We start from the raw sequence: 26,700 nt of genomic DNA, 5'->3' as shown, positions 1-26,700 counted from the left end.
ATCCAAAACCATATCACAGGCTTAGGGACAGTGGTTATTTTGTGATTACGTAGCTGTATGTTTTATTGATCAGTAAGGGGCATGAAAAGCAACAGAAAGCTATTTCTTCCTGTTTTCACTTCAAAGTCATTGACAGTCCTTACTGTTAAATGTTGGTAAAGACTAGAATGTTAATTTTAATGTGTATAAATATTTTATTGAATAATAATATATGAAAATGAATTTTATATGCTTCTCTATATGAATGACAGTCTATTATTGAAATTTATTAATCAGCACATTCCACTCAAATTTTTTGAGGAAGAGGAGGGAAGGAGGTTGAGAGGTGGTTTGGAAAAATGCAGTACAGTGGGCTGACTAAATCTGAATACTTGGTCTCTGAAAATGCAGCTATCAGGGTAATCCTAATCATACTGATGAGATACAAGACCGTTATATGAAGTCATAATAAGAACTTAAAAACTTTCAATATTAACAGCAATGCCTGTTTGAGAACAGTTTTAAAATAGGTACATACAATTTTATTAAGTATAAAAAGACACCGTGCAGAGCACAATACAATATATTTCATCTTCAGTTCTGGTAGTTCTCAAGCTCCACGCTCTTAATTGATATTGTCACCAATGATTACTGAATATAATTACCTCTCTGTATAAAACGAGGCTTCTCTAGATGAATTCATGCTGTTTGGTTTTAAACATACAATAATTTCCTTTCAATGGCTACTTACACTGATCAAACACTGTCAAGTCTGTTGGCTAGCCTGCATTTGGTTTCTAACATATGCTATGATACTGCCAATTTACCCTGTTTTGCTTTGTCTCTCTCTGTTTGAGAATAGACCCTCCAATATATTAATTGCTTCTGACTTGGTTCCAAGTTCATAACCAGAACACTGTTTCTGACCATTTGTACATTCCATTCTGCACATTATTGAACTTTCACTGACATCAGCAGGAGTTTCCAACATGCAATTACTGTATGGTTTTCCCCTAATCCCCTTTTCTCCCCCAAGTCTTTTCTAATGAAGCATAGAAGGCATGTAAAAATGATCTTCTTTTAAGGATTTGAGAATCCATTTTCTTATTTTCTTGAAAGCAGATGACATTTATGGCCCTCCAGCTTTGACTATCTTCTTTGGAAAAGCAGACATGTAAACTTAAGAACTTACAGATTTTACTTGCACATTCCAGTTCAGTTTAATTTTAAAAAAAAGTCAGACTGTAATTTCAAATTGATTTAAATGATAATGTGTGAGTCCTAAAAGAAACAACTTACATTTCCTCCTCTCTAAAATATATTAACATTAGACTGGAAAATAAATTAAACAATACAGAAGTGCAGAGATTATGCTATCACAGTAATATCTGCCAAACAAAGCTTGGTCTTTTGCTAACATTAGCTTACTACATTTGCAATACATGCTAAGCAAAGACCCTACTTCTCTAACAGGTACATTCAGACAATATATATTTTATTGAATAAATATATAATATATCCAGTTATAGATTTCTGAATAGTAACTATAATAGATACAAGCAATACCTACGTTTAAAAATACAGTTCTAGGCTTCCCTAACTTTACTACTAATAAAATTAAAGTTGACCTAAAACTTTTTCACTCTGTTGATGCATAATAAAATATATGGAAACACCAAGAGTAAAAAGCCAATTGCTTCTACAAATGGAATACTTTATAAATATAGTAAATTGCTATTTCCAGAGGGAAATCTGAAAAGTATAAACAGGAAGTTAGGTTAAAACAGCTCTACCAGATATAGTACAAAGTGGTTATGAAGTGTGATGTATAAGTTTGATGTCTGTGGCAAAAATTCGAACTGATGTTTTTCATTTTTGGAGATAACTGTAGAGAAAGATCCTGCTCTCAAAAGCAGCCAATCTTAACCTCCCTAAACAAAACTTTCAGAGCCTAGAGAAAGCCAACTAGAAATTTGTCAGAGTAAGGAGTGCAAGAGGAGATCAAACAGAATTATTTGGAAGCCCTGGACTTCGCTGTTTCATAGGGTTTACCAATCATGCTGTTCTCATTGGGAACAGAGTCACAGAAGCAAAATGTATCTGTGACCACTGTGTGCTGAAAAGCCTTACCATGATGGTGCCCTCCCTACAACTCACTTTAGTCTGGTACTGTACATTCTCCAGATGAATTCTGTTTCATGTTCCTGTAGTTGTTTTCTTTTGCTGGAAGAGTACAGCTCTGGTTGCCTGATTACTGAACTCTTGATTGAGGCTTCTTCTTTCTCGAGAACAACCTAGAATTAAAGAAACACATTGCTCAGAGCAAGCAGAAAAAATTGAGGAATTAAGCTGGTGGCTGTCTCTGCCTGCCATTTCTCCCTTTCAATTTAAAATCAGCAAAAATTCCTTACTTGCTAATGAAATGATTTAGGCAACTGAAAAGAATTAAAAACTTCATGTGTATGTCTGTCTCCTGCAATGGCCTTGGTTTACTTAGAAACCCCAAACTTACTTCATGAAATACTACTGTTTATACCTCTTGTCTGAGTAGAGGCTCTGAGGTGGAATTCAAAACCTTCTCAGGGCCCTTGTTTGCCCCACCAAATCTGGAATACTGGTGGTCACAGGACAGGGTGTTTACAAGGTGGGTGTTTTCCCCTGATTACCAACAGAGGTCAGTGTCAACACTGATGAGGATGAGACCATCACTGGGAGCTTCAGATTTTGGCCGTTTGGGGACTTTCTGAGTCACTTACTGACTCTTTCAATACATGTATACTGTTTTGGGAACAAACAGCTATGAAATGAGGGTTGAGATTTAAATCATCCTACTTGATTTTATTTAGGCAAATGGAGCATATCTATAAATTTATTCATAGCACAAACTCTCACTGATTTCAGAAAACTGCATATACAAAGAACCTCTGAACCTCACACACCACTGGGAGACTTGCAAGTCTCTTGGAAGTTATTGTGATTTTGAATGTCAGTTAAGAGTGAATGAAATACTTCCTACCAAACTGTATCCAAAAGCAAGCACTTAGAGGTGCCCTGCAGAGTGACCAGAATGAAGTAAGTGTTCCCTGTGGCAAGGAAGAGGCTTCAAAGACTTATCTTCACCTACCACCAGCAAATCTTGAGGTTTCATTGTAGAGTGGTAACAGATTAGTTGAAAATGCTTTAAACTGTCTAAACCCGGTGGCATATTCTTGTCATAAATGCTCTGGTTGTTAATATTAATAAAAAAATATTCCCAGGACTCCTTTCACTTACAGATAAGACAGAAGTGCATAGTGGCTTTTGATCTCAGGGTTATCAGTTGGAAACTGGCTCCAGAATTTTCCAGTGCCTTTAACCTGTTGTCAAAGTGCATCTTTACTGGGAAAAACCATGTGGAAAGGTACCAAAGAATGAGCTCTGCTCATCCTGGCAGTAAGTGCTGGCTGGGTCCCCAAGGGTATGTCCAGGACCCTGACTGCCCGCCTTGGGGCTCCCTCCATCCTGTCCACAGCCCAGGGCCTCATGTCAGGCACTAGGGCTGCCATCTCCTGCCCCAGCAATGCCCCAGCAGGGCCAGTCTCCAGCTCCCCATAGCCCTGCCCTGCCCAGCCATGGGGGGCACTGTGGGCTCATGCCCCAGCCTGTCTCTATCCCCAGGCAGGTGCCCAGGCCTGGGGCTGCCCTGCTCCTGTCTGGGGCTGAGATGGGCTCTGGCAGCAGAGGCTGCCCTGACAGACCCTGGAAGTGGCTGGCCCAGGTGGGGTGCTGCCAGAGCACTCTAGGGAAGAACACTGAATCCTCTCACCTACGACATGTGGTTTTGCTGTGTAGTTTGCTGCTGCTGCTGCTGCTGAATGAGCAGCTGCTGCTGTTGCCGGCGCCGCGCTGTTCTCAGCTTTTCGAAGCGAGCCTCCATCTCCTCCAGCACCTTGGGAGTGTAGCGCACCACCAGCTTCACGCTGTCCTTGGCCGCCTTCAGCAGCTCCACCGCCTTCTCATGGTGCTCTCCTTCCACACTCTGCGAGCAGGGAGAACAGATTTAAGAGTGAAAATGGTGCTTTTATCCAGAGCTGTGTCTTTTTCATATGGAAAGTGTGGCAGAGTTTTACGCAGTTTCCACGCCTTACATTTTTTAAGGGACCGCTAAAAAGAAAGCATCAACACTTATGCACTGCTGGGCATGCATTAATTCTCAAGCCCTGACTTCTATGCTATTGCTGTTTGGAACAGTAAATTTCCAAAAGAGGGAGGTGACTCAGCTGTTAAATAGAGTATTCAATTTCTATCATTAAGTGGACTGACTGGAATCATATGCCTTTTAGGCATGTGCATTGTTACACACCTTAAGAAAAAGGGAAAAATTTTCTAATGGTGCACAATTGTCCACTTGTTGTAGGACATATTTCAAAACCAAATGTATCTCTGCACAGAAAAAAACCCAATAGCCTGAGCATCTGTAACCTTCACATGGGCTTTAGATAATCTAAAAATAAGTATTTTTCTTCCCATTTAAAATAAACCAAAGTTTTACTACCTGCTGTGTTTTAAAACTTGTATGTATTTTGAAAATATAAGTCTTGAGAGAAAGTGTACAAAATTTGGCATTGTTTTATATTTCCTTTTTTGCTTGTAAATCATGGTCAGAATGGCATGGCATGGACATTCAGAGGAAATGAGAGGATATTCAGTGGTGTCATTTCGGTTTTGCTGTGCAACAGCATGAACTTAGAACAGGCTATGAACAAACACTGTAACCTCCCAAGCTTCATGCAGTAGAAACATTTCTTTGCTTGCAAAATGCTGGATGTTTCTTATTAACACCAATAAGAAATTGTGATTGTTTTGCAGGGGAATAATAAGATGGGGTGTTTTAATACATCATTCAACAACCTAGCAAACTGCATTGAATTCATGCTTGTTTGTTTTCTCTCCTGGTTCTCTCCCAGCCTTGTTCTTCCAGTTTAGACAGTATTTTTTAATTAGAAATGAAGGGTTTGACTTTGTTGCTATCCAGGTCAATGGAAAACTCCCATTGATCTGAATGGTAACGATGCAGAATTAAGCCTAATGCTCTGAGCCATAAGCAAAGAGGGGACAAAACCAATGGCAAACATAGCGACGCTAAATACAAATCCCGCTCTCTGAACACACCTCACTCAGATCTTGACAACCACAGTTTTCAGCTCTTATTAATATGATGGTTAAACTTGCTCTTAGTGTCTTTATTGCTGCTTGCACTCCAGTTTTCAAAGTATTACAAAAACTTTACCTGCTTAACAACAGCTGCAGAAGTGGAATAGAGATGGAAAAGGAAAGGGCAAAGGGAGTTGTTTTGCTGTGGGAATGCTTCTGCCTCTGCAAACCTCTAAGGCTGGGCTGGCAAAGGACTCCTGCTGGTATCGGTCATTCCTCTACAAGGTACTTTGCTGACTGGATTATGCTGGTGGGGGACATTGCAAGGATCTGACACACTCATGTTACTTTAGAACTGCCCACCTAATGGGTAAAATTGTTTTTGAAAGTATATATTTACTTAACATATAATTTTTTATTTCATATACTTATATACACTTATTTCTTTTTTCCATTATTGCATTGGCAGATTGCATGAAAGAGAAGGTTGAAAAACATTATAGAGACAAGAACAGCTGAAAGAACTGCAAATATTGTGTGGGCAAATACGAACAATTACTCTATCCTGGTTCACAGACTTGCCATAAATCTAGAAGAAAAAAAATTCACTTTCCTGAAGACAAAAAGAACATCTGCTAGACCACAAGTTGGGAGACTAAGAAGAATATTTCTATTAGGTATCCCTAAAGAAATACTTGGTTGACAAATTAGTAATTATAAATCTATTTTGCATCCTTTCTGTATCTGACTCACACAAGGTATCTGACAAATGCAGAATCTTTGCCAGATATCAACAGGCACCAGCAAGTGTTTTTGTCAAGCCATCTGCAGGGCTTACTGCTTTCAATTTCCTTTATTTTTAGGGGGTGTGGGACAAAAGTATGTTACAAAATCCTCAGGATAATGAGAAAACACTGTTTTTTAACATGCAGAGAAACAGCTCAAGGAACACTCTTCCCAGTCATGCTGGGACAACAAATCTGGATTCTGAACACACAGCTCTAATTTTATGTTCCTAATTATAAGTTGGATAACCATCAGTGATTGAGCACAAACAAGTTACAGATATTTCATTTAATGTCCCACCACTGAACTGTCTGTTCTATTGTACATACTGTACATTATTTGCTTTTCTCCAGCTAAATTAAGAGAACCACAGAGTGAATGTCCCAGTGAACAATGCTAAATTTAGATTATTTTTTGTGCTGCCTCAAGCTTGTTTGCAACAAATAATCACTTCTGTAAATTTTGCCTTTTTACAGATTATATTGTGTGAGATTATTTAGCCCAAGACTGGTTTATGAGCAGTAGTTGCTCACTACTGTGAAGGTGGTGAGGCCCTGGAGCACGGTGCCAGAGAACTTGGAGATGTCCCATCCCTGGAAGTTCAAAGTCACATTGGACAGGTTCTGAGCAACCTGCTCTAGTGGAAGGTGCTCCCACCCAAACTGTGCTATAATTCTGTGATTGTTTCAAGTATCAACATGGATTCAAGCTTTGAATTCCGTTGTTTACACTCTGAATACAAAAATATTTCTTTTGCATCTCTAAAGCAACTTTCTCTTGCGTCCACATGCAATTGGGAATTTTGTACTGTGTTTTTTGCTGCATTACCTAAATATTCTAAAGTGCACACATCAAATTTTTGACTGAAGAATCATAAAATAGAGGTGACAAGAGGATCAAATTCAATACAGCTTGATATCTGAATGTTCACCACTTTCCTCTCTGGTCTTTGTCTAGATACTGATAGTAAAAGGATTTTTCAAGAACCATCCATCAATTAGTAAATTGAAACTATTTTCACCTTTTTAATCACTTGTTGAAAAAAAACAACCACCAAATTCTCTGGTTAACTTTAAATCAGTGTGAAGTTTAAACAACCAACTTCCTAAAGTATTCCATTGAGTTCTTTTCATTGAAGACTAAATAATCTTTTCAGTGGTGTTTTTTTCCTTTCTTACTGCTATTTGGTACAAGCAAGTTTTCAGAAATAGTATTTCTCTTTTGAGACCATAATTGATAGAAGAAGTGGTAAAAAGTCTGTCTGAAGTATTACCCTAATATTTTGTTACAAGAGAAAGGGAATAGCTAGTGTTGAGAGAAATAGATGAAAACATAGAACATTTTTATTGTTTTTCACCTTGCAACAACAAAGAAATTTAAGTTTTGAAGTCTTAGATTTCTGACTGAACTCAGAAACTGCTACTCTGTGCCTTTGATGTATTTAAATACAAGGCCAGATGGAAGTTTGCATGGAAAAAGACTGCATGTTCACAAAGGGAAGGGTAGGATTATGTGAATGAGTATTCTAATCTTTTCAATACTTTCATTTTGCTTTTTGTGTGCTCTTTTACAAAGTAATGTAAAGGGCAGAATTTAACCTGTATCATGGAGTCAGAGCCTTATATGTCCTCTAATCCAACAGCCCTTTTTTTTTACCTCCATGTTGACATTCACAGTGAAATTACTCCAAAATACTCCAACTTGATTTACATGAAAAATGACCATGAAAAAAATGTACCATTTTACAAAGCATACATGCTCCCTGTATGGGATATGTTGATTTCTCTGACAAAGATATCACAGCTGGATGAATATCACTAAAAGAAATCTAGAATGCACCCTCCACTGCAAATCAGCACCAAATGTGCTTACCAAATTTTTTTCAATTTTATGTGTTCAGAGCTTTTGAAGGTCACAAGACTACAGAAGTGCCATTGTGTCATCATTGTGCTTGGAAAGGGCTGTGTGCCCTTGAAAGAACGACACTCTGTTATTAAGCTTTTACCGCAGGACGGATTTACAGAATTATCAATTATCACTAAGGACATAGGTTCCTTGTAAATTAGGCAGGTGGTGTGGTTTTGAAATGAAGCTCTTCAAGCACTCTCCATTACAACAGAAATTATAATGGCACAAAATTGTTGGTGGAGCTCTGCCTCACTGCAGAGCACACAACGCTCTGCCTCACTGCAGAGCACACAACCACAAACGCACACTGAAGGTCTCTCACAGAACTAATTATTTTTGTTTTGTGTGGCTGCATTTTAAATCACAATGTTAGAACAGCTGTGAAAAATGAAAATCCAGAGGAATATGAAAGCTCTATCAAATTTCCACATACCACTCCATTAACTGAAAGCAGCTGGTCCCCACGTTTGAGCCCACCATGCCTTTCTGCCACTCCTCCAGGAATGATACGAGAAATATAAATAGGTGAATTTTGTTCCTTTCCTCCCATGACATTAAAGCCCAGGCCTTCCTCAGTCTTTGGCAGCTCCACCACTCGCGGGTGTGAATGGCCTTCACTCGCAGCAAATGCAGCAACTGTTGCCTGGAAGAAAAAAAAATGATTGATTTGGCTATTTAAGGGTAACAGTGATAGACACTTTGTTGTTCATTCGCAGGAAGAATTCCTTCCTGTGAAAACATTTCAGGATCTTATTATGACATTCTCTGATTACCTGAAAATGTTTTAAAAACTAAGTTCTATGCCAATGTTTTTTGAAATAAAGGAATAAACAGAGGAACAAATAGTTAGGTGACTTGTCAAAGATAATAGAGAAAGTTACCAGCAGAGCCAGAAGCAGGCACCAGGAAGCCTTACTCTGTGGTGATGCCCCCATTTATGATCATTAGTGCATTTCTTCTTTGCCTTTTCACAGGGAGAAAACTTATCCCTGTGGGATAAGATAATGGGATCTCTAACGTGTTCCTAGTTGAAATTAAGTAGATGAACTGAATTTTTAACTCTCTGCTTTGCTTTCAGAGTTATGGAATTATTTATTTTAAATTCTCAGATTATATTATTAAATTAAAAGTTTAGTTTATAATCTTTGTGAAGTCTTTGAAGTCTTGCAAACTAAGTAACTTCTGGAACAGGAATAGGAGGTTTATATTATATAATTCTGTCAAAACTTTTATGGAAAAATTAAATCTTAAGACAACAACAGATACATAAATCAATTACAAAAATCTAGATTGTTTAACTTATTCCAGGGGGAAAAAAAAGAGAAGTAACATACTGTAAAGCTTGCATCCAGGAAAGTATTACATTTATACTTGATTTTTCTCTACAAGCATTTTCTTACTTATTGGTCTTAATAAACCATCAAATAAAGATTAAGAGAATATTTTATAATTTTTAAAATGTGTTCACAGTTCAAACTGCTTGAACAATTTTGCATCACACTAATATTTTTGAGCGTCCTAAATGCTTATTATGCTTAATCGAAGCTAGTGGATGATGTGATATAATGGATCATTCCAAATTACATGTTTTTGCACATGCAGAACTTCTCATCATGCATACATATTATGTTAGACATGAATGCACTAGGAGAATGAAATGCAGACAGCCCAGAAATAACCAGGAAATATTGCACTATTGAAACATTGCTCTGTAACCTGCTGTTCTATATGAGTAAGAAATGAGAATGGGAAACACTAATTGGACTTCTCCCCATTTGCTAAATAACACAGCAATAATTTCTATGTTTATCTGCAGTGTAAACAAATCAGGATTTCATATACACATTTCTCCATATAGAACGAAAGATCTTGCAAAATTTACATTGACCATTAGCTTTCAATCAGAAGGTTACAATAAGAAAAATGGCCTACAGAAAAGAAAGTCCTATTTAATATGGAAAATACGCTGCAATTTAGAGTGTATTAGGTTATTTGTTGCTATTATAGAGCTTGCTTCCCTAAAATACTCTTAAATCATTTTGTAACACACTCCCAACCTTCCTCTTCTGATACAGCTTTAAATTAAAATCTCTGAGCATAAATACTTAATAGTAAGAGATCTTAGTTCCACTAGGACTTCAGGGAGTTTATGTTCACAGGAATGGGACCATAAAGAAGTATCTCTAAAAAAGATTTATGGGTTTTGCAATTTATTTTGCATAGAATCTGTTATACCACATAAAAGACAGTGTTTTGTGCAAAATGATAATGGAAAAAAAAAAGCCACGGTGGACCCCCTGGTTTGGAAGCATCTATTTTTCTGCATGTTATGAAATACAGAGCATATTTCATACGGCACATAGAATGGGTTCTTTCATGGTTGTGTGAAATCCTTTATAATTTCAGCAGCAGCAGTAACATAGCTGTCATTGTCTTAGGATATGAGAAAGGCAGGTCCACGTGGACAAAGAGACTATATTTTATTAAAACAGGCAATGTATCAGAAAAAAAGCCCCAGGCTTACATTTAGCTGTGGAGTCAATAAAATGTTGATCAGGCCATTTCTGTCACTGTTCATCCTTACCACTTGCTCAGTACCTACAGTTCCCATTAGTTAAAAGGGGAATTTTGATTGTTTAGTTTCTACCTCCCAAATAACTGTGTCCTCTCTGGATGAGATGTATGGGAAAACAGTCCATTAAAATATTGGTTGTTGCAGGCAGACTGCTATAGAAGAACCAGTAGATTTGCTTTTGCAAAGCAACTTTTCAAAAAGCATCATATTCCATAAAATCATTCTCTTTTCTTAAGCTACAGAAGCAGCATAAAGGTTGAAATTTTCCATTATGATTGTTACCTGGGAAGTAGCACTGGTTCTAGACTCTGGGCTGCCACTGATGTCTAAATTTTCTTACAGTGTACACACGAATACCTGAAACACACACGCGCACAGTCAATTACTGGATCACTTTGGTACCACGTATTTCAACAGCTGCACGTATCCTACCTTTGCAGTGGCCCTGGCTCGGAATTCGGGGCAGCCATTAACAGTTATGGTTTCATGCATGTATTGATACACCTAAAATGTTCATGAAAACAAAATGAAATTAATTATAGGAGCAAAACAAGGACTTTATTTTAACCCAGATAAGGAGAGTCCCTTTCCCTCAAAGAACTAACATCCATTAATGCTGTATTCATGCAATCACATAGTAAAGTGCCAGCTAAACTTGAGCAGGCTTAGGTTAACAGAGAACATCAATCTGTGTTTCTCACAATAATTTCCAAACTTAACTTTACATCTTCCAACACAACTCCCTTCCATTCTCTAGCAAGTAGTTTCCTAAAACCAGCTAAGTTCTGTTTTCAAAAATTCGTGTTTCCAGGCAACTGATTTGAATGCAATTGATCTGAACTGACTTGAGTGGTGCCTCAGCCTCCAACAATGACTTCTTTGGTCTCTGAACTTTCTTATGAACTAAAAGACTTAGGAAACTGATTTTAAAAAATATGTAAGCTGCTCAGCACACAGAAGAAGAAAAATGCTACTCAGCTGAAGAATGGAAGTGAAAATAGCTCTGGAGAAAGGTGACAGTACTACCTTCCAAATCAATCAAATATAACTAGGAATGTGAAAAGGGTTTACAGTCTGGTAGGTCTGGTCAGACATGATCAATGAGTAAGATTATCCTTTAAAAAGAAATTGTACATACACATAAATTACATAAAATCGTAATGCCAATATATATATAAATTTCTGCAATTTTTTTTTTCTGGTATACACTTTTGGCCCACCTTCCCTGATCCTTAATCTCCATTTTAAACATCTCCAGTAAAGAGAAAGGAAAAGGCTTTGTCTTACATTGCCTTTGTTCTCTAGATTTGTCACACTCTCAGAGTAAAAATAACACCCAAAGCTTTGATACTAGCCAGTTATTTTGAAAGCAAACTTAAAAAATAAAAATATTTACATATAACATACAGAAAATTTTTTGGAAAACAAAGGTGAATGCAAACAAACCAAACCTTTTATTTAACTTTCTTATAAAATCAACATACTTTAAAAAAAGTTGCTATATGCTACTGATTTACTGTGGGCATTTTCTCAACCTAATTAATCAGAAATTTTGTCATTTCATATGTCCTGTGTCTCAGGCTCCACTTCTCATCAGAGAGAACCTTTGCTGGTAAAGTATGTCAGTTTTTACAGCAATCTCCTTAGGTTCCTTGAAGAGTGCAGATTCAAACGTACTTTCAAAAATAATTTTACCTTTCACTCATTTGCTGATGCTTTAACACAAGTGCCAAAACTTTCCTCTTTGGTAATGTAAATGTTAGTTTGTTGGAGAAGTACTTAGCTGACCTACAAACAATGGCTTTTCCCATTGATAGACAAGTGTTCCCCACTGCCCTGTCCTGATGACTTGTCATGCAGTACCATAAGGATGCATCTCTCCACACTGAGCCTGTTAATATGAAACTTAACACACTGACAAACATATGCTGCAAACATCTAAACACAATTAAGATTTATGTCTCATTTCTGATTTCAGTGGACAGACATACTTGTCAGACATGTTAATCAAGAAGTCTTAAGTAGAAAAATGTTTGGGGGATGACTTATCCCCATACCTTTTTTCTTGGGCTATCATACATAAGGGAAAGGCGAGAAAGGAAAGGAGATAACAAACGCAATACATTTCAGAGATCTAAAATATGACAAACACTTCCACAATACAGCAAAAGATTCTTTGTCTTGACTACTGACAGCACATATGTCATTCTAGAACTGAATTCTGGAATTCAGAAAAAAGCCTGGGCCAATGAAGAAAACTGAGACAAGGGGATCATGCTGAAAATCTTCCTGCTTTCTCCATTTGAAATGAAATCTTGCTTCCATTGGGAACATGGACATTGACCACAGCAGAAACCAGGATTTTGCCCTTACTTGTAAACATTTGGGAAAAGAAAGCTCTTTTATAGTCTCTACAGGATTTCTGGTTTCTTATGTCGTAGTACTGGATGATACTGTCATAAAAATGGGTTGAGCCTACATACTCAGCATCATACTGCACTGATCAGTTCAGTGTTTATTGTATTATGCTGCAGGACTTATTATTACATAAGAAGAATTACTACGTTATATAAGAAGAATAATTGTGTGTAATTGCAATAATGAGTCATTACATTGTTTTTTCTTCAAACCCATAGTGTACTGAACTACTAATAATGCTGTATTTTCTTCAGGTTCCACTTCATCTTAGAACATGACAGCAGATTGTACATATTGTTTTTGCTTACACAGCTTTAAATGCTATGGCTTGCTAAAAGGTCTAAAGGCATATATTTGAATATTGAACTATTATGACATTAAATTGCTTCAAAAACAGGTCACAGTATTTCATATAAAGGAACAGTTACTAAAAATTATTTAAAATATTCATGACTAAGCTCAATAAACACAAAGGTGAGCATTCATTTCACTGTTTGTTGGGTTTGAAGTCATATAACTTCCTGTTGACTGCATCCTACCAATATCTAGCTGGTAGACTTTTTTAATATACAGTATCCTGGTAACTAATTTGTATACTGGTGAAAGAACACTCATGAGTGTGAAATCAAATTAGTAAGATAAAAAATAATCCAGCAGTTCAAAAACTTCTGGAAAAATATGATCAATAGTGTCATATAATCCTTAGGTAATTTGTAAATTCTAAATGCTAACAGATTAAAATGCTGTTCTGCAAAGAGTTATTAGTGATTGTATCTGAGGTAACTGAGGTAACTGAGGTATCTATACCTCAGTTCTTACAGAAAGAGAGTCCTGCATGTTAGATCTCACTATCTATAAGCAACAGATGCAACCAGTCTTGAATATTTGCTTGAGGCATTTGTAAATCAAATTATCCTATTTGACAGTTAAATAATCCTGAATGTAATTTGAGTGTAAGAATGATAAAACATATACACCCACATAACTTTCTTATTACTGAGTCAGTCTGACAACCAAACACAGATTAATCGTACCTGTTCCACCAAGCCCCTGAAACTCTCTGTAGGGTTCACATCTAATCAGGGTCCATCCTTGCAGTGCACTGGAGTCCATAAACAAACGTTGTTTGTTCTCCTGTAGCCACACTAAGCCCTTTATCTATGCTGTTCTCAGCACCACCTTAGCCATGACTTTAGCACAACAAATCCATTCTGCTCCCTCTTCTGTGTACACAGAACACGTAAACTGAAAATCTCTTTGTTCTCAGACTGAGTAATTTGGTATTTAAATCCTCCTGGTATGAAATATAGCTTCTTGTTGAATCCACTGTATGTGATAAGTAATTGAAATGGATTTAAAAAGTATTTTCTTTCAATTCCTGCTATTACCTATACATCTGATTATATTTTTAACATATAACAATTCTCCTGAATCCAATGATGTCATCCTTAAGCTGCCTGTATAAGATTTACTATAGTTTTCTTAAACAAAATATCAGTCAGTATAGAAAAAGACAAAGGCACAGATTTTAATTCAAAGCACTTGAAAATCTCCCCTGTAGGATATTTACAAAAGAAGTATTTTAAAACAGTGATCTTTGTCAACTCCGACAGATGAATCATTTTGAAAGATATCATTGGATAGTATGATTGAGCTGAAGAAAGAAAATTAACATATTACAGAGTCACTGACTGGTTGAGAATGGAAGTGACTCTGGAGGTCATCTCATTGGCCTTGCTCAAGCAGGGCCACCTAGAGCCAGTTGCCCAGCACAGTAACTAGTTGGTTATTATATGTTACTAACTTGAAAAAGAGCATATCTATTTTTGTATGTACAGCTATATCTTTTTTGATGTCTGTAAGACTACACGGGTGTTTAGTAATATTATTTACTGACAGACTCCATAAAAGCCTGATGGTCTAGTGTCTAGGGAAAAGAGCTTCCATGATTAATTAGTAATAGAAATTAAATTACAGGTGAAATGTCAATGATTCAAGACACAAACTTGCAGCTGGAAGGTAAATGGTAATGTTTCAGATCATTTCTCTCCCCCAGTGATTTCTACCAAATCTGTGAGTGTCTGTGTGCTGAATGTTCATTGGGTAAAGGCGTGCTGCAGGCAGGGGTTTGTTCACACAGATCTCATTTGTGCTGTGGAGCAAGACATACTCAGCTTTGTTTTCTCTTTCCTGTGGAGCACAGAATACAACACTCCCACCAAGCAATACTCCTGAAAGCATGAATACAGATCTCAGACTTTTTCAGCTTCTGCAGGTAGTCTCCTCAGACATAACCTGAAGTTATTCTCCCACACTACTCAAAGATTACAAAGAGAGTGCAGGAGGTAAATTAGAGCTAGAAAATTTGAACTAGGAAGTGAATCCTCCTTGTACTCTGTCAGCTCTCACAGGCACAGAGAAATGCACATTTTATTACCTCTCCCAGCAGGAGCTGCAGTGAGTCAGATGCAGCAGGTATTATTGTTATGATGATGGGCCTCACCCCCACGCATTCAGCTGGGAGGCAAAGCAGCTGGTTTAACATTACTGGAGCACAGGAAGGGGAGAGCCTTACAGGTACTTTAGGAGCTAGCTTCTTATCAAAAATTACTCCATACAGACTCATAACAAAGCAGGTTATTTAGGGCTTGGCTATTTAAGTCAACACAAAGCTACAGAAGGTCCTGGAAAAACAGTGCACTTAGCAGCCTGTTTTGCAAAGGTGTCTATAAGCAGTATTTCTCTTTACAATCAGAATGATGCAGCATCTTTTCTGATTAATTCTCTAAGACAGAATATAATTAAACAATTTAATTCAATTAACTTCCATAAATGGTATTTAGTGATTCATCCCCTGATGAAATATGTAATTCTAAGTACAACTGTACCTACAATAATGATGCTCAACTTTAGGACAAGCCGATCTGAACACTAAAGGGCAGAGGTATGAGGCAGAAGTCATTTTACAGCAATGAACAGGTGCTCAGAACCCCCCATAAACACAGAGTACACTGCAATTCAGACCTGTGATGTAGCAAGTCCAGATGGAGTTTTCTGAAACTTCTTAGTGTGGAAGTAACCTTTTTTGAAAATGTTAGAAGTTTCTTAGCATGAGATCATAGATGTAAGTAGCAACAATCAGCTGTGTTTCCAAAGTGCCTGCAGTATGATAATAATAAAAAGACATAAAATGACTCCTTCAAGAACTCACAACCTAAATAAGTGACTCAGGTAAATCACAGGTAAGCAGGTAAAAGAGTGAAATGAAGAAAAAACCTGCAAAAAGACCGATAAATTATGTTTAAAATATATATTGGCATCATCTGGGTTTATCTCCTTCACCATATTTTTTGTTGCTTCAAGTGTAGAAAAGAATTGCATCTCTATTTTTGGAAGAAGACCTTCAAGGAAGGGAAGACAAGAGCCTGACAGACAGTACAGAGGGCAGAGTTAGCATGAGAATAACCAGAGCAAGGAGGACATAATTGGTTTTACTGCGCTCCTGTAGTCATGTCAGTGGAACAGTGTACATGTGTGCACCCTTGCAGAACTGATGCTAAGCTATAAAAGAGAGAGATTGTTATTTACTTACACCTCACTACTATGCCTCTGCCATCAACCAGCTAAATCCCTATCTTCCTAATTGCCTTTGTATGTCAGACAGGATGATAAATATTTTTCCCTTCTAAGATGTCAAGCAAAAAGAAGTATCTTAATCAGTCTTTTACCATAGTGAGAAGAGCAGAAGATGCTTTATTCAGCACAGTTGCTGGCCTCTCTTCTCCCCTCCTCTCCAAATCTGGAGCAGGAATTCAGTCTCCTTCTGCTTGGAGACCCACATTTAATTTCACTTGATGCATGACCCAGTCCTTGGGGCAGGCCAGGAGAACACCCAACCTTGTGACTGGGAGAAGTTACAGAGAGAAGGTGCACTGGAGAGCTGCAACCCCTCCATGGTGGTGCCTGTGAATCCCTTGTTTCTGAGAGCAAATGCCACCTGCAGCACAAACTTTGTGTCTCTCCCACTCTACTTTGTTTTCATAATTTTTGACTCTTTCACATTCTGTTTGGGATTTTTCCTTACACATAACCTCTTGCTTATATTTTCCATTCTTAATCCAACACATTTATGTCTGTGGAAAGAAATGCATTGGTTTGTATGCCTGGACAGATTCCCCTTAAGCCATGCTTCAGCACCCAATTCAGATCAAGCTTGACCACATGAGTGAGCAAGGCTTAAATGCTGCAAAGGTTAGAAGAGACTCTGGTAACCTCTGGTACAACATAAACCATGGAATCTTACCTGGTAATATTTTACACCAATCGCCATTTTTGCTTGAACTACAGACTTTCCAGAGCTCAACAGTTTTCAAAATTTCTGCCCCTTATGGTAGATTTTCTGAAATTTCAAACACTATTTGCCTTTCTACAAAATTACTTACAAACAAATCTAATTATCCATCTAAGATGACACCTGAACAGATGATGACATAAAAAAAAGAAAGCATGTCAAACACAACTGAAAATGTGTATATTAGCAGCAAGGAGGTATGCAGCTGACCCAACCACATTTCCTCTTTCACAATTCCTCTTTCTTAATTCCTCTTTTGTAATGACTTTTTACATCTGAAATCTTACTCAAGCTCAAAACCAAAGCAGTGGAGCACTTCCATTCAGCCATAGACCTGTGGTAGCTCAATGAAAGTGGAAAATATCTAATGACAGTGGGTGAAGTTTTGTATCTCTTGAATATCAGATGGAATTTCTGGTTTTGCGCCTGTGTTCTGCTTCTTAAAAAATCATCTCATGTGATAAGCATGCCTGGGAAAGCACATTTACATCTTTAAGAGCATGTTTTCTTCAGAACTATATATATGCAGAGCTATAGCCTCTTGCTAAGATACTGTCCTAAACACTGCCATACACCATCGTTTAGAACAGTAGTTCCATTTGAAAGTTGGAAGTAGTTCCATTGGCAGTTGAAAGCAGGCTGATTTTCTCTCCTATCAATCTAGTTGACTCAAAAAATATTAACATTGTGTTAATAGCTACTTTTATCTTTGGCAGTTAATTTAAAAAATTGGGGAAGGGACTATTCTGAATGACTAAAAAGAAAGAGAATTTGGTAACTGTCTAAATAGCAGTGCTTGTGAGGGACAGACCCCCACAAAACCACTGGTTGTGGGAGAATGCCATGGATGCGATGCATACACACCACAACTTCAAGTTTACAATAAACTTAGATTCTTCTTAAACAAGACTGTTTGAGCAAATGAATCACAAAAGCCCATTTTGTTATAGGATTATGACAGGTGTTTGAGTAATCCAAACAGAAGCAGAATTAGGCAGTCTTACACCCAAGATCACAGTGTATATTCTGTACATAATCCAGTCTGCCCCTGAGTGCAAGCTGACGAAAGTTCTTTTGTCAATGTCAGCAGGACAAGCCAATAGGTACCTGTGAGTACAGAGAGCTTGAAATGGCTGGAAAGTTCATTTGAGACGAAGGCACGTGATACATTACTGTTCTTACTGGAAGCACCGACAGGCCTGTATTACGTAAGTTGCTGCTTGCAGCTACTGAATTTCGACAACTGAATTTGAAAAAGCTGCTTTGTGACAACTAGTCTGTATTAATGAGCTATTTTTATCAGACAGAATGTGGTCATTCAAGGTTGCTGGCATTCTGAATATTTTCACTTGATAAGCTCTCATTATCCTTTGAGCAGTTACAAGATTGCATTGGAAAAACCACTGGTGTCTATTTTCAAAACCAAACTTTGCACTATTTTCACAATTGTTGCATTGTTCCCTTTCCATGAAGTAACACAGCATGGCCACATGATGCCATAGGGATGCTAACCCATTAAAAAGCACAAACCTGTAAATGAAATTCAATCTTGTTTAACAGCTTGAGGAGATGAGACAGTTTTAATTTCAGACCATGTGTAAGAAATATTATGAATGTTGTCTTTAGCATTTTCATTGAGGATATTTTATATAAATGTTCCTTCTCTAGGGGATGGGGGCTATGGAGGAAACTAGGTCAGTTCCACCAAAGTGAAAAAAACTTATCTGAATACTGATGCATTATTAAGCTGTCCTTAGGCAGTAGATAAAAAACAGCATGGGCCTGAGACATTGTTAAAAATAAATTAAGGATAATCACTACAAAGGTATAATATTTTAATTTAGGGTGTAATACTTCATGAAGGCTCAAGTTAAAGTGGAATTTTTTCTTTTATTTTTTTGTGTGGAAAACGGTGGTGTGCACTCTGATCTGACAGTATCTGTGGTGACCAAATTCTGGTCCCTGAGCTCTTGCCATATGATTCTGAGTCTGTCCAAGAAACAACCCAACAGGGGTTACAGGCTGGGGCCAGAATCTCTTTCCTCCCTTATGTGTGAACAGAAGTATGTAGCAGATGTACCCGAAAATGCACGCTGTCACATCCTCTGCACATACTGGGTGAGTCAATTGAAACACGCCCCGTGTTGCTGTTAGGATACACAAGACCTCTGTGTGCCTCCTCTTCCCTCCAATGTCAATTCTGTCTGGAGTCATCACTGACACTCTGAAGTCAGTAGGAAGTTGCTTAATACCCTTTTAAGTATAAGGAAAAATAGACTTTCATTTGCAAGTAAAAACTACTTATATAGTTTTTACTTGCAAATATAGGTACAAGAGAAATATACTTAGATCATTTATTTTATTTCCTAGAACAGTCTTGCACACTGTTCTATATTCTGCTCTAAGTCAATGGGAACTATGATATGGCATCTTTAAAACAGTGTTACAGGTGTTGCAGAAACTGTATCCTTTGCAATCACTAAACCTTGGCAAAATACAGTCCTAAAAGTCTCTTCTGCTGTCTCTACTGCAATATACTGGGATAAAAAGAAATACCAACATGTGTGATTAGTTAATTCCCATAAGACCACTTGGAACTCACAGCCTATAATTTACCACCCTCTTAGATCTCTCTGCCAGGTACTTTTGAGTTCAAAAATACACCAAGCATTAATAAACACTAATAACCTCCACTTCATCAGTAAGTTTGTATATGCTGTTGAGGCTGACATAAGCAACAGCCATATTCCAAACTTTACCAGATTTGTCAAAACCTTGCCAAAATGAGCACCTGGATGAAACATGACATCATCATGCAGGCTCATCTCAAATGTTCCTATCAAGCTGAGAAGACGGGGGAAGGAAGGAAACTACTGATGCTTCTTGTTTTAAAGGACAACAAAAATACAGATAAAATAGAGTTCTAAAAGAGTTTTACCATTTCTTCTCTTAAAACAATGGAGATTGAGCAGCATTTCTCAGGAGTCTTATCAGTGACATCAGTTAAGTAGCAGCAGAGGGATACTAAGGCTCCACCAAGGCAAAAAAAATGGTGCAGTGGCTTCCAACAATCTTTCACTTATTAGCATTACTCGGTAGTTAAACTGTTGCTGATTCCTCTCAAGAGGAAGAAGCAGGCTTGAGATGAACTGCAACAGAGGCTATTCTGTCTATTCTGAAGAGTTTTATATAATCAAATAGGATACTGCAATAATAAACTAAAATGATAATGTGAGCAAACCAAAAAGATGCTGAGAGGCACCACACATGTGCCACTGGAATTACCTTCCATAGCACATGCAGCTGCAGCTGTGTGCCAAAATAAGAACATCACCTGAGCACCACTCAGTTTTGGTAATTATGATACAGCCACCCAGATAAACTGTACAAGACATGTGATTGTTTTGAGTCTTGCAGGACTCTTGAAGCACTAAAGTATTTATTTATCTGTTGTAAAAGGCACAGTTACACAAGCAGGGCGTAAGTATAATTAGATTTATAGCCACCAGACAACTCTAAAAAATGATCTTTAATCAAAACCAGTGGGAGAAAGCATCCATTAAAGACCCACGATACAGTCTGGTCCCAGAATCTAGAGTAATCCATCTGTGAAATCTACGTATTTAGCTCTAGGCAGATAAAAAAACCAGGTGACAACAGCAGCTGTTTTAAATCTCCTGCAGTGAAGACATGAAAGTGGTAGGAACTTAGTAATTGCACAGACACTAAATAATGACTTCTCCCAGATAATGCCTGGGCAGCTTGGTAAATTCATATAATTGCCATTAATGAAGGCCATCTGCTGAGTTACAAGGTAATCATTTGCAAAAGTTCTCATTCATGCCATCCAGGGCTTGTGAGCAACAGTTATGTTTCATTGTTTTTCAAAACTGGAGTAATTTCTGATTACATTCACCCTAAAAAATGGCATGTTTTAACACAGTAGGGTAATTAAAACTGTGTGTACTGCTAACTTATGCTTTTCTGCTGAACTTCCTCAATGCCTAATCCAGCATGGTGGCAACACAAAGAGCAGACAGCTCATCTTTAGAAACTGGATTTTTTTATTATCTAATAAACATAAATTACAAATCCTTCTTTCAATTCATCATTATGAGTACAGTACCTACAACCAGGAGGCAGAAGGCAAAATTCTGTAAAACATGAGTGAATACATTGCTACTGTGCCATACCATCATATTTGAGACAAGCTAAGTAATGGCCTTTCCTGTCAGTGATGGAAGTACTCATTTAGCGGGAACTTATTATTTTATGTGGCTTTTCATCACTGGGACAGTGGAAATGAAAAAAGCATGGAAAGGTACAGTACAAAATTCTTGCAAATGCTATACAGCCCCAGAATTCAGGTAAACTGAACTGGTTTGGCTGACATTATAATCTACTCAAATATCTAAAAAAAGATAAAATAACAAAACTTTACAATTAACATCCAGGAATACAAATTTTATTGAAAACTTACAAATAAACCAATGCATAAACCTGCAAAAATCTGAATTAAATTGGTGAATTTGCACAATTCCATATTTGCTACAGCATGTATGTATACAGCAGTATACATCTTAGTACTAAACTAATGGTGCAGTGATTCTGAATAAGCTATCAGGAACACTAGAACAAGTTATAACAAGGTATCAGATTAGCCTAAGGAGAACTCTGCTTCCCAGCCAGTCTAATGAGGCATCATGCTAATACAACCACACTGGTTTTGTGACCTGAGGTAGAACTCTGAGCTGATAAATCTGTCACTTTACTCCTATGTGTTGTCCTATTGCCCTTTTGTTTACTAATTGCCTTATTAGTAAGTCTGGCATATCACTTCTGCTCAGTCTGACCAGCACTCTGGTTTGCACGGGCAAATGCGACAGCAGGGGATCTTTAGATATCAGGCTTCCCACTGAGCTTTAATCACAGTTCTGTGCTGTGAATTATAGCTGTAAGTCTTCTCAATACATTTTTTTTCCCAAGCTTGCATCTTATAATTTAAAAACTTCAAACACTGGGCTTGCCCTGTGGAGATGACCAGAATTGTATTTCTCCTCCTGTAACAAATATGCAGCTTTCAGCAAAAATAAAGCATGAAGACAGGGCAGAATTTGGATTTGGGGGCTTACCTTGGTGCCAACTGAGAGAATTTGGCCTGCTGCACCTCCATTTTCATAAGGACTCATGAGGCAGAAAACAATGACAATCTGCTTTCAGAGACTAGGTCTGGGATGTGGAGTAACAGCATTATATTGCAAACGGAACAAATAAATTTTAAGATTATTGAAACACAATGAAAACAGGTATTTAAATGACTCCTACATTAAAATCTTAAATTAATAATTGAATAAAAGAATAAATGAGGATTTTTGCCTGAGTCCTGCTAATATCCAGATTGTTGTATTCAGTAGAGCCCTGTAAAAATGGAGTATACAACCACACTAGGACATCTGAAGTGAATGAACATCTAAGGGTTCCAGCCAGCCTTCTGTTCTCACACATGGCATCACTGTATAATACCACCAGATCCAGTTTTCACCACCCAGCAGCCTTCTTCTGGTCCCTTAATATTTGCAAAGCCACATATCAGTGTTAATAATGGAAAGTATGGGTGGGCAGCTTGAGGAAAGGATCAGATAAAAAAACATTGCCCATCAGCAGCACTGGGATTCTGGGCGTTCAGATCACGAAGGCATGGAAATGAAACTAGTAATTAAAGGAAATAATTCCAAAATACTGACTAGGCTTATTAAACTATACTACCTAATATATAATAAAACTATGATTTTAATACTATACAACACGTGCAAGGATATCTCTAAAGTAACTAGGGAGCATCAGGAGCTCATGAAAAATATGGGTCAGTGTTCTGCCATTGCCATTTTTATGCCTGTAAGTCAAGAGAAGTCTTTAAATGTCCAGGATGCTCTGTTTATATTTTATAGCAAGCTTAAAAAAGTTTTAAACTACTGACATAGGAACTAAACTATTTTCAAAGACAACATGTTTTCCCAATGACTAATCTCATACAAAATGGACAAGATTGGAGTACTTTGTCCTCCTTCATCAGTGACTGAATCCTACAGATTTGCTTTTCTGTGATGATGTGATATTTTGGTGGGAGTCATAACAATATAAAATAATGGTTACTTTTGTGTGTCTGGTTGCCACATTTTTATCTGATTCATTTTGGCATTGATTCACCTTGGTATTTCCTAGTGAGATCTTACTTCAAACAATATCCACACAGAAAAACTTAAGCTTTAACCTTGAAATAAAAAATTGAGTAGCAAAGACAAGCTGGGAGAAAAACTAAATACACCTGAATATTATATATTTAACACACAGAAATGGAAATCAGGGAATCAATCTAAAAGAAAACTTTGCTCAGGAGATTCAAGTGTTTATTAAACTGTACTGTTATTCTCCTGGTTCTTGACCACCAATTATCAGATTTTAGCAGTAAATGAAATTCACATAGCTGCTAAGGCATGTCACTTTTTCTTGCTGATGATCCACGATGTTTTGCTCAGCTTTTTATTCTATAATCTGTGCCCACAGGTCCTTAGGGTTTCTTTCCAGACAGCAATTTACCTTATCTTTCAGTTCTTACAACTTTCTTTTGCTGACTTACAACAATTAAAGTAACTTTATCAGTTAGGTTGTCTAGTTTTATGTTGCATAGGAATGTAACTTCTCAGTAGCTCAATTGCATTCACTTTCAAAGCACTTTATTTATTCCAGTAACCTCTTGGAAATCAGATGACTATAACACAGCAACAGCTTTAAATAAACAGCAAAAACATTTAGAAGGGTAAAGGACTTAATGGTATAATGGGAAAGATTTGTGCAAGTTTTATCAGATGACATAGCTATAGAAGACTAATTAATCTTCATGTAGCTAGGGAGCTTTTAAAAGAAGTAATTTTAAAACGAAATTATTTTTTTCCAAACTGACTTTCGGTATGATCAGACTTTGGTTAACTTGTTTTCTGGTCTAGGAGTATTCAGGTGAAAAGGAAATACTGAGGCCATTATACACTTCAATTATTTCCATTATTTTCAGAGCTAATCCATATTCCTGCCTAGTGCCAGACAGAATATTTCAGTTGGTGGCACTTATATTTACCTAAGTGAGAACCATTAATCACCATTTCCTAACACAGCATCCTTGAAAAATGCTAAAGTACTTCTATTTAAATTTCATTCCCTCAATCACTTTAAAAAAAAATATTTCTATGGAGTATTAGTGTAGAGATTTGAAATTTGATTTACTAAATAAATTCCCATAAATACAATTAATTACAGCCATTAGATAGATTCCTACACATTAGATAGGAATGTATGCCATCTAATATAATATTTCATACTTTTAAAGGTTAATGGGTCGTGAAAGTAACCTTCTGCTTCTGTAGTTGTAGAACTACTTGTAGAACAGACAGGACACATTTAGTTAGTACAGTGCATATTGCATTTCATCTTTTATCCTTTCACCTGCCCTCAGCCCAATGCTGAGTTTCTCTGGGACTTATTGTAACAATCAAACTCACTGGACAGTTAAGTTTCCATAATTTCTTGGAGTGGAAAATGAAAATTTTTATTTTACAAAGTTCCTCCACTATGGTGTTTATAGGACTACAAAAGTCAGCCTTAGTCTCTTTTACTAGATTTTCTGATGAAAGAAAGTAAGGCTCAGATCTTGCATTATAAAATTAACACAGCACACTGCAGATCTGAATATCTGCATATATATAAAAAGCAGCCTCTTTCAGAATTTGCATACTAACACAAAGCCTTTCTCCTCATCCCATTTTGATTACTCCTACCTACAGCTCACACCCGGTCTGCTTCACTCCCACTTTTCTCATTATTTCCAACTGGCTGCTGTGCATTCTTTTGTAATGTCAACAACTTTTCTCCTCCAGTCTGTGTAGGCACTAATAAAGAAAATTAAAATCTAGTCACCACACTCTCACATCTTGCACTAAGGTAAGAAATGACAAACAACTGGACAGAGCATTTGTAGAGAAATTTCTGTGTAGCCTTAGCTATCTCAAACGCAAACACACTCAGAAAAATCTGTACTGTTCAATAAATTCCAGTGTACATGAAGGACAGACAAGAAGGGCATCCCTGATTAACAACACAACACAGCTCAGATACCCTCCCAGTCCCTCTTGCAGTGCTTGGAGATGGCTGACAATGTAATGTGACCAAAATATTTCATGCTTTTATAATATTTTTTTATATAGAAGCAATTACTTTCTAAGTTTTCAAATAGCTCTTCAACTGGTAGGAAAAAAGAGAGTTACAGTCTTCATATTTGCCAAGGACTTAATGTAGATGAAAAGAGCAGCCGTGTGTAGAACAACCTTAAGTACTCACAATGTACATATGTCAATCCTCCCACTCTCCTAAATGAAAAGATTTATTATTGGGCCTTTTATATTTGATTTTTTTTTTCTAAAAGAAAATTTACACACGTATCAGAGAATGGTACAAATTTTTTGGGTGTAGAAATTTTGTTCTATGCTAGTGATATGTTAGAAAGATGATATGTAAGCTTAATAAGAAATACATTTTTTTTAATGAAGTTGGCAGAACTGTTATTCATAATCACTCAATTCTTGTGTAACAACTAGCTCCAGTCACATGCAGATTGTCTTTACACAATACTCTGTAAAGTTCTTTTGTGCCACTGAGATGATTTTGTCAAGATCTACTTTCAGTTCATTGAACTGAGAAAGCGTTTTTCTAAGCCAGCTTCCTTGTTCTTAAATTTTGCTTTTGCTATAACTGTTTTCTTGAGACTAATATAAATTTGTTTAAGATTTCACTGATGATGCTGCAAAGACTCAAAGCTGCCTTTAACAATTGGAGTACCAGGCTCTGCTATCTGAAGAAAACCCAAACAATCTCACAACTTTTCTATGTTCTGTAGTTACTTAAAGAAGCATTTAGTTTGCTTAAATGAAATGACTAGTCAGAATGTCAGCTTTTGAGGGTACACAGTGCCATTATTATTGTCAGGGAACACTATTTATTATTTATTTTCAGGGAACATTGTTCTCTTTAAAAAGTCTTGAAAACTGCAATTTAATTAGGTGAAAGCCTCTCTCTGATTCTCACACTGAATAATATATTCCATAAAACAAAGTGTGTGTTCCATTTTGCTTATTAAACTGATGTCTGCTCATCTCTTTTTTCCTTTCAGCCACTCAGCAGTCCACTCAATCAATCTGCTCCTGTTGCTTAGTTATCAGGAGCTCAGTTTTGCTACCATTGAGGGAACATGAGATTCCCCATTGATTTCAGCAATGGATGATTAGGTCCAGGCAGCAGACAGACAAACTGAAACAGAAGTTCTTACAGGTTTTCTAGAAAGATGTTGCCTTCATTAGGGCACTTAGAGCTGCTTCTGTTCGGCAGGCTGTGTCTCCTTGGTTTAGAAGGTAAAATATCTGACACAACGTTGTATTAAGCAATGTTTTCTTTCTAATAAACTTCCAACAGAAGTGTTTGTTGTTTAACTGCTTTAAAGATACTG

General features: G+C 37.1%; 1 protein-coding gene across 2 annotated transcripts in view; it reads right to left on the bottom strand.

The window, feature by feature from the left end:
- Positions 1 to 256: 256 nt before the first annotated feature.
- Positions 257 to 26,700, bottom strand: part of LIN7A (lin-7 homolog A, crumbs cell polarity complex component) — a 46,502-nt gene continuing 20,058 nt past the window's right edge. Inside the window, exons 3-6 of one of the 2 annotated variants that reach the window (XM_058805496.1) lie at positions 10,814 to 10,885; positions 8,240 to 8,449; positions 3,789 to 3,997; positions 257 to 2,273 (exon numbers count right to left, since the gene is read on the bottom strand). In XM_058805496.1, the coding sequence (XP_058661479.1) occupies positions 2,231 to 2,273; positions 3,789 to 3,997; positions 8,240 to 8,449; positions 10,814 to 10,885 (534 nt within the window). In that variant the 3' untranslated portion in view covers positions 257 to 2,230. Of the gene's footprint in view, positions 2,274 to 3,784; positions 3,998 to 8,239; positions 8,450 to 10,813; positions 10,886 to 26,700 lie in introns of both variants that reach the window. The other variant, XM_058805497.1, reaches the window with a different exon arrangement.

The sequence above is a fragment of the Ammospiza caudacuta genome, chromosome 5, assembly GCF_027887145.1.
Source record: "Ammospiza caudacuta isolate bAmmCau1 chromosome 5, bAmmCau1.pri, whole genome shotgun sequence".
NCBI classification, from domain to species: domain Eukaryota; kingdom Metazoa; phylum Chordata; class Aves; order Passeriformes; family Passerellidae; genus Ammospiza; species Ammospiza caudacuta.
Note: the sequence above shows the minus strand (reverse complement) of the source record. Positions and strands in the feature narration are given on the sequence as shown.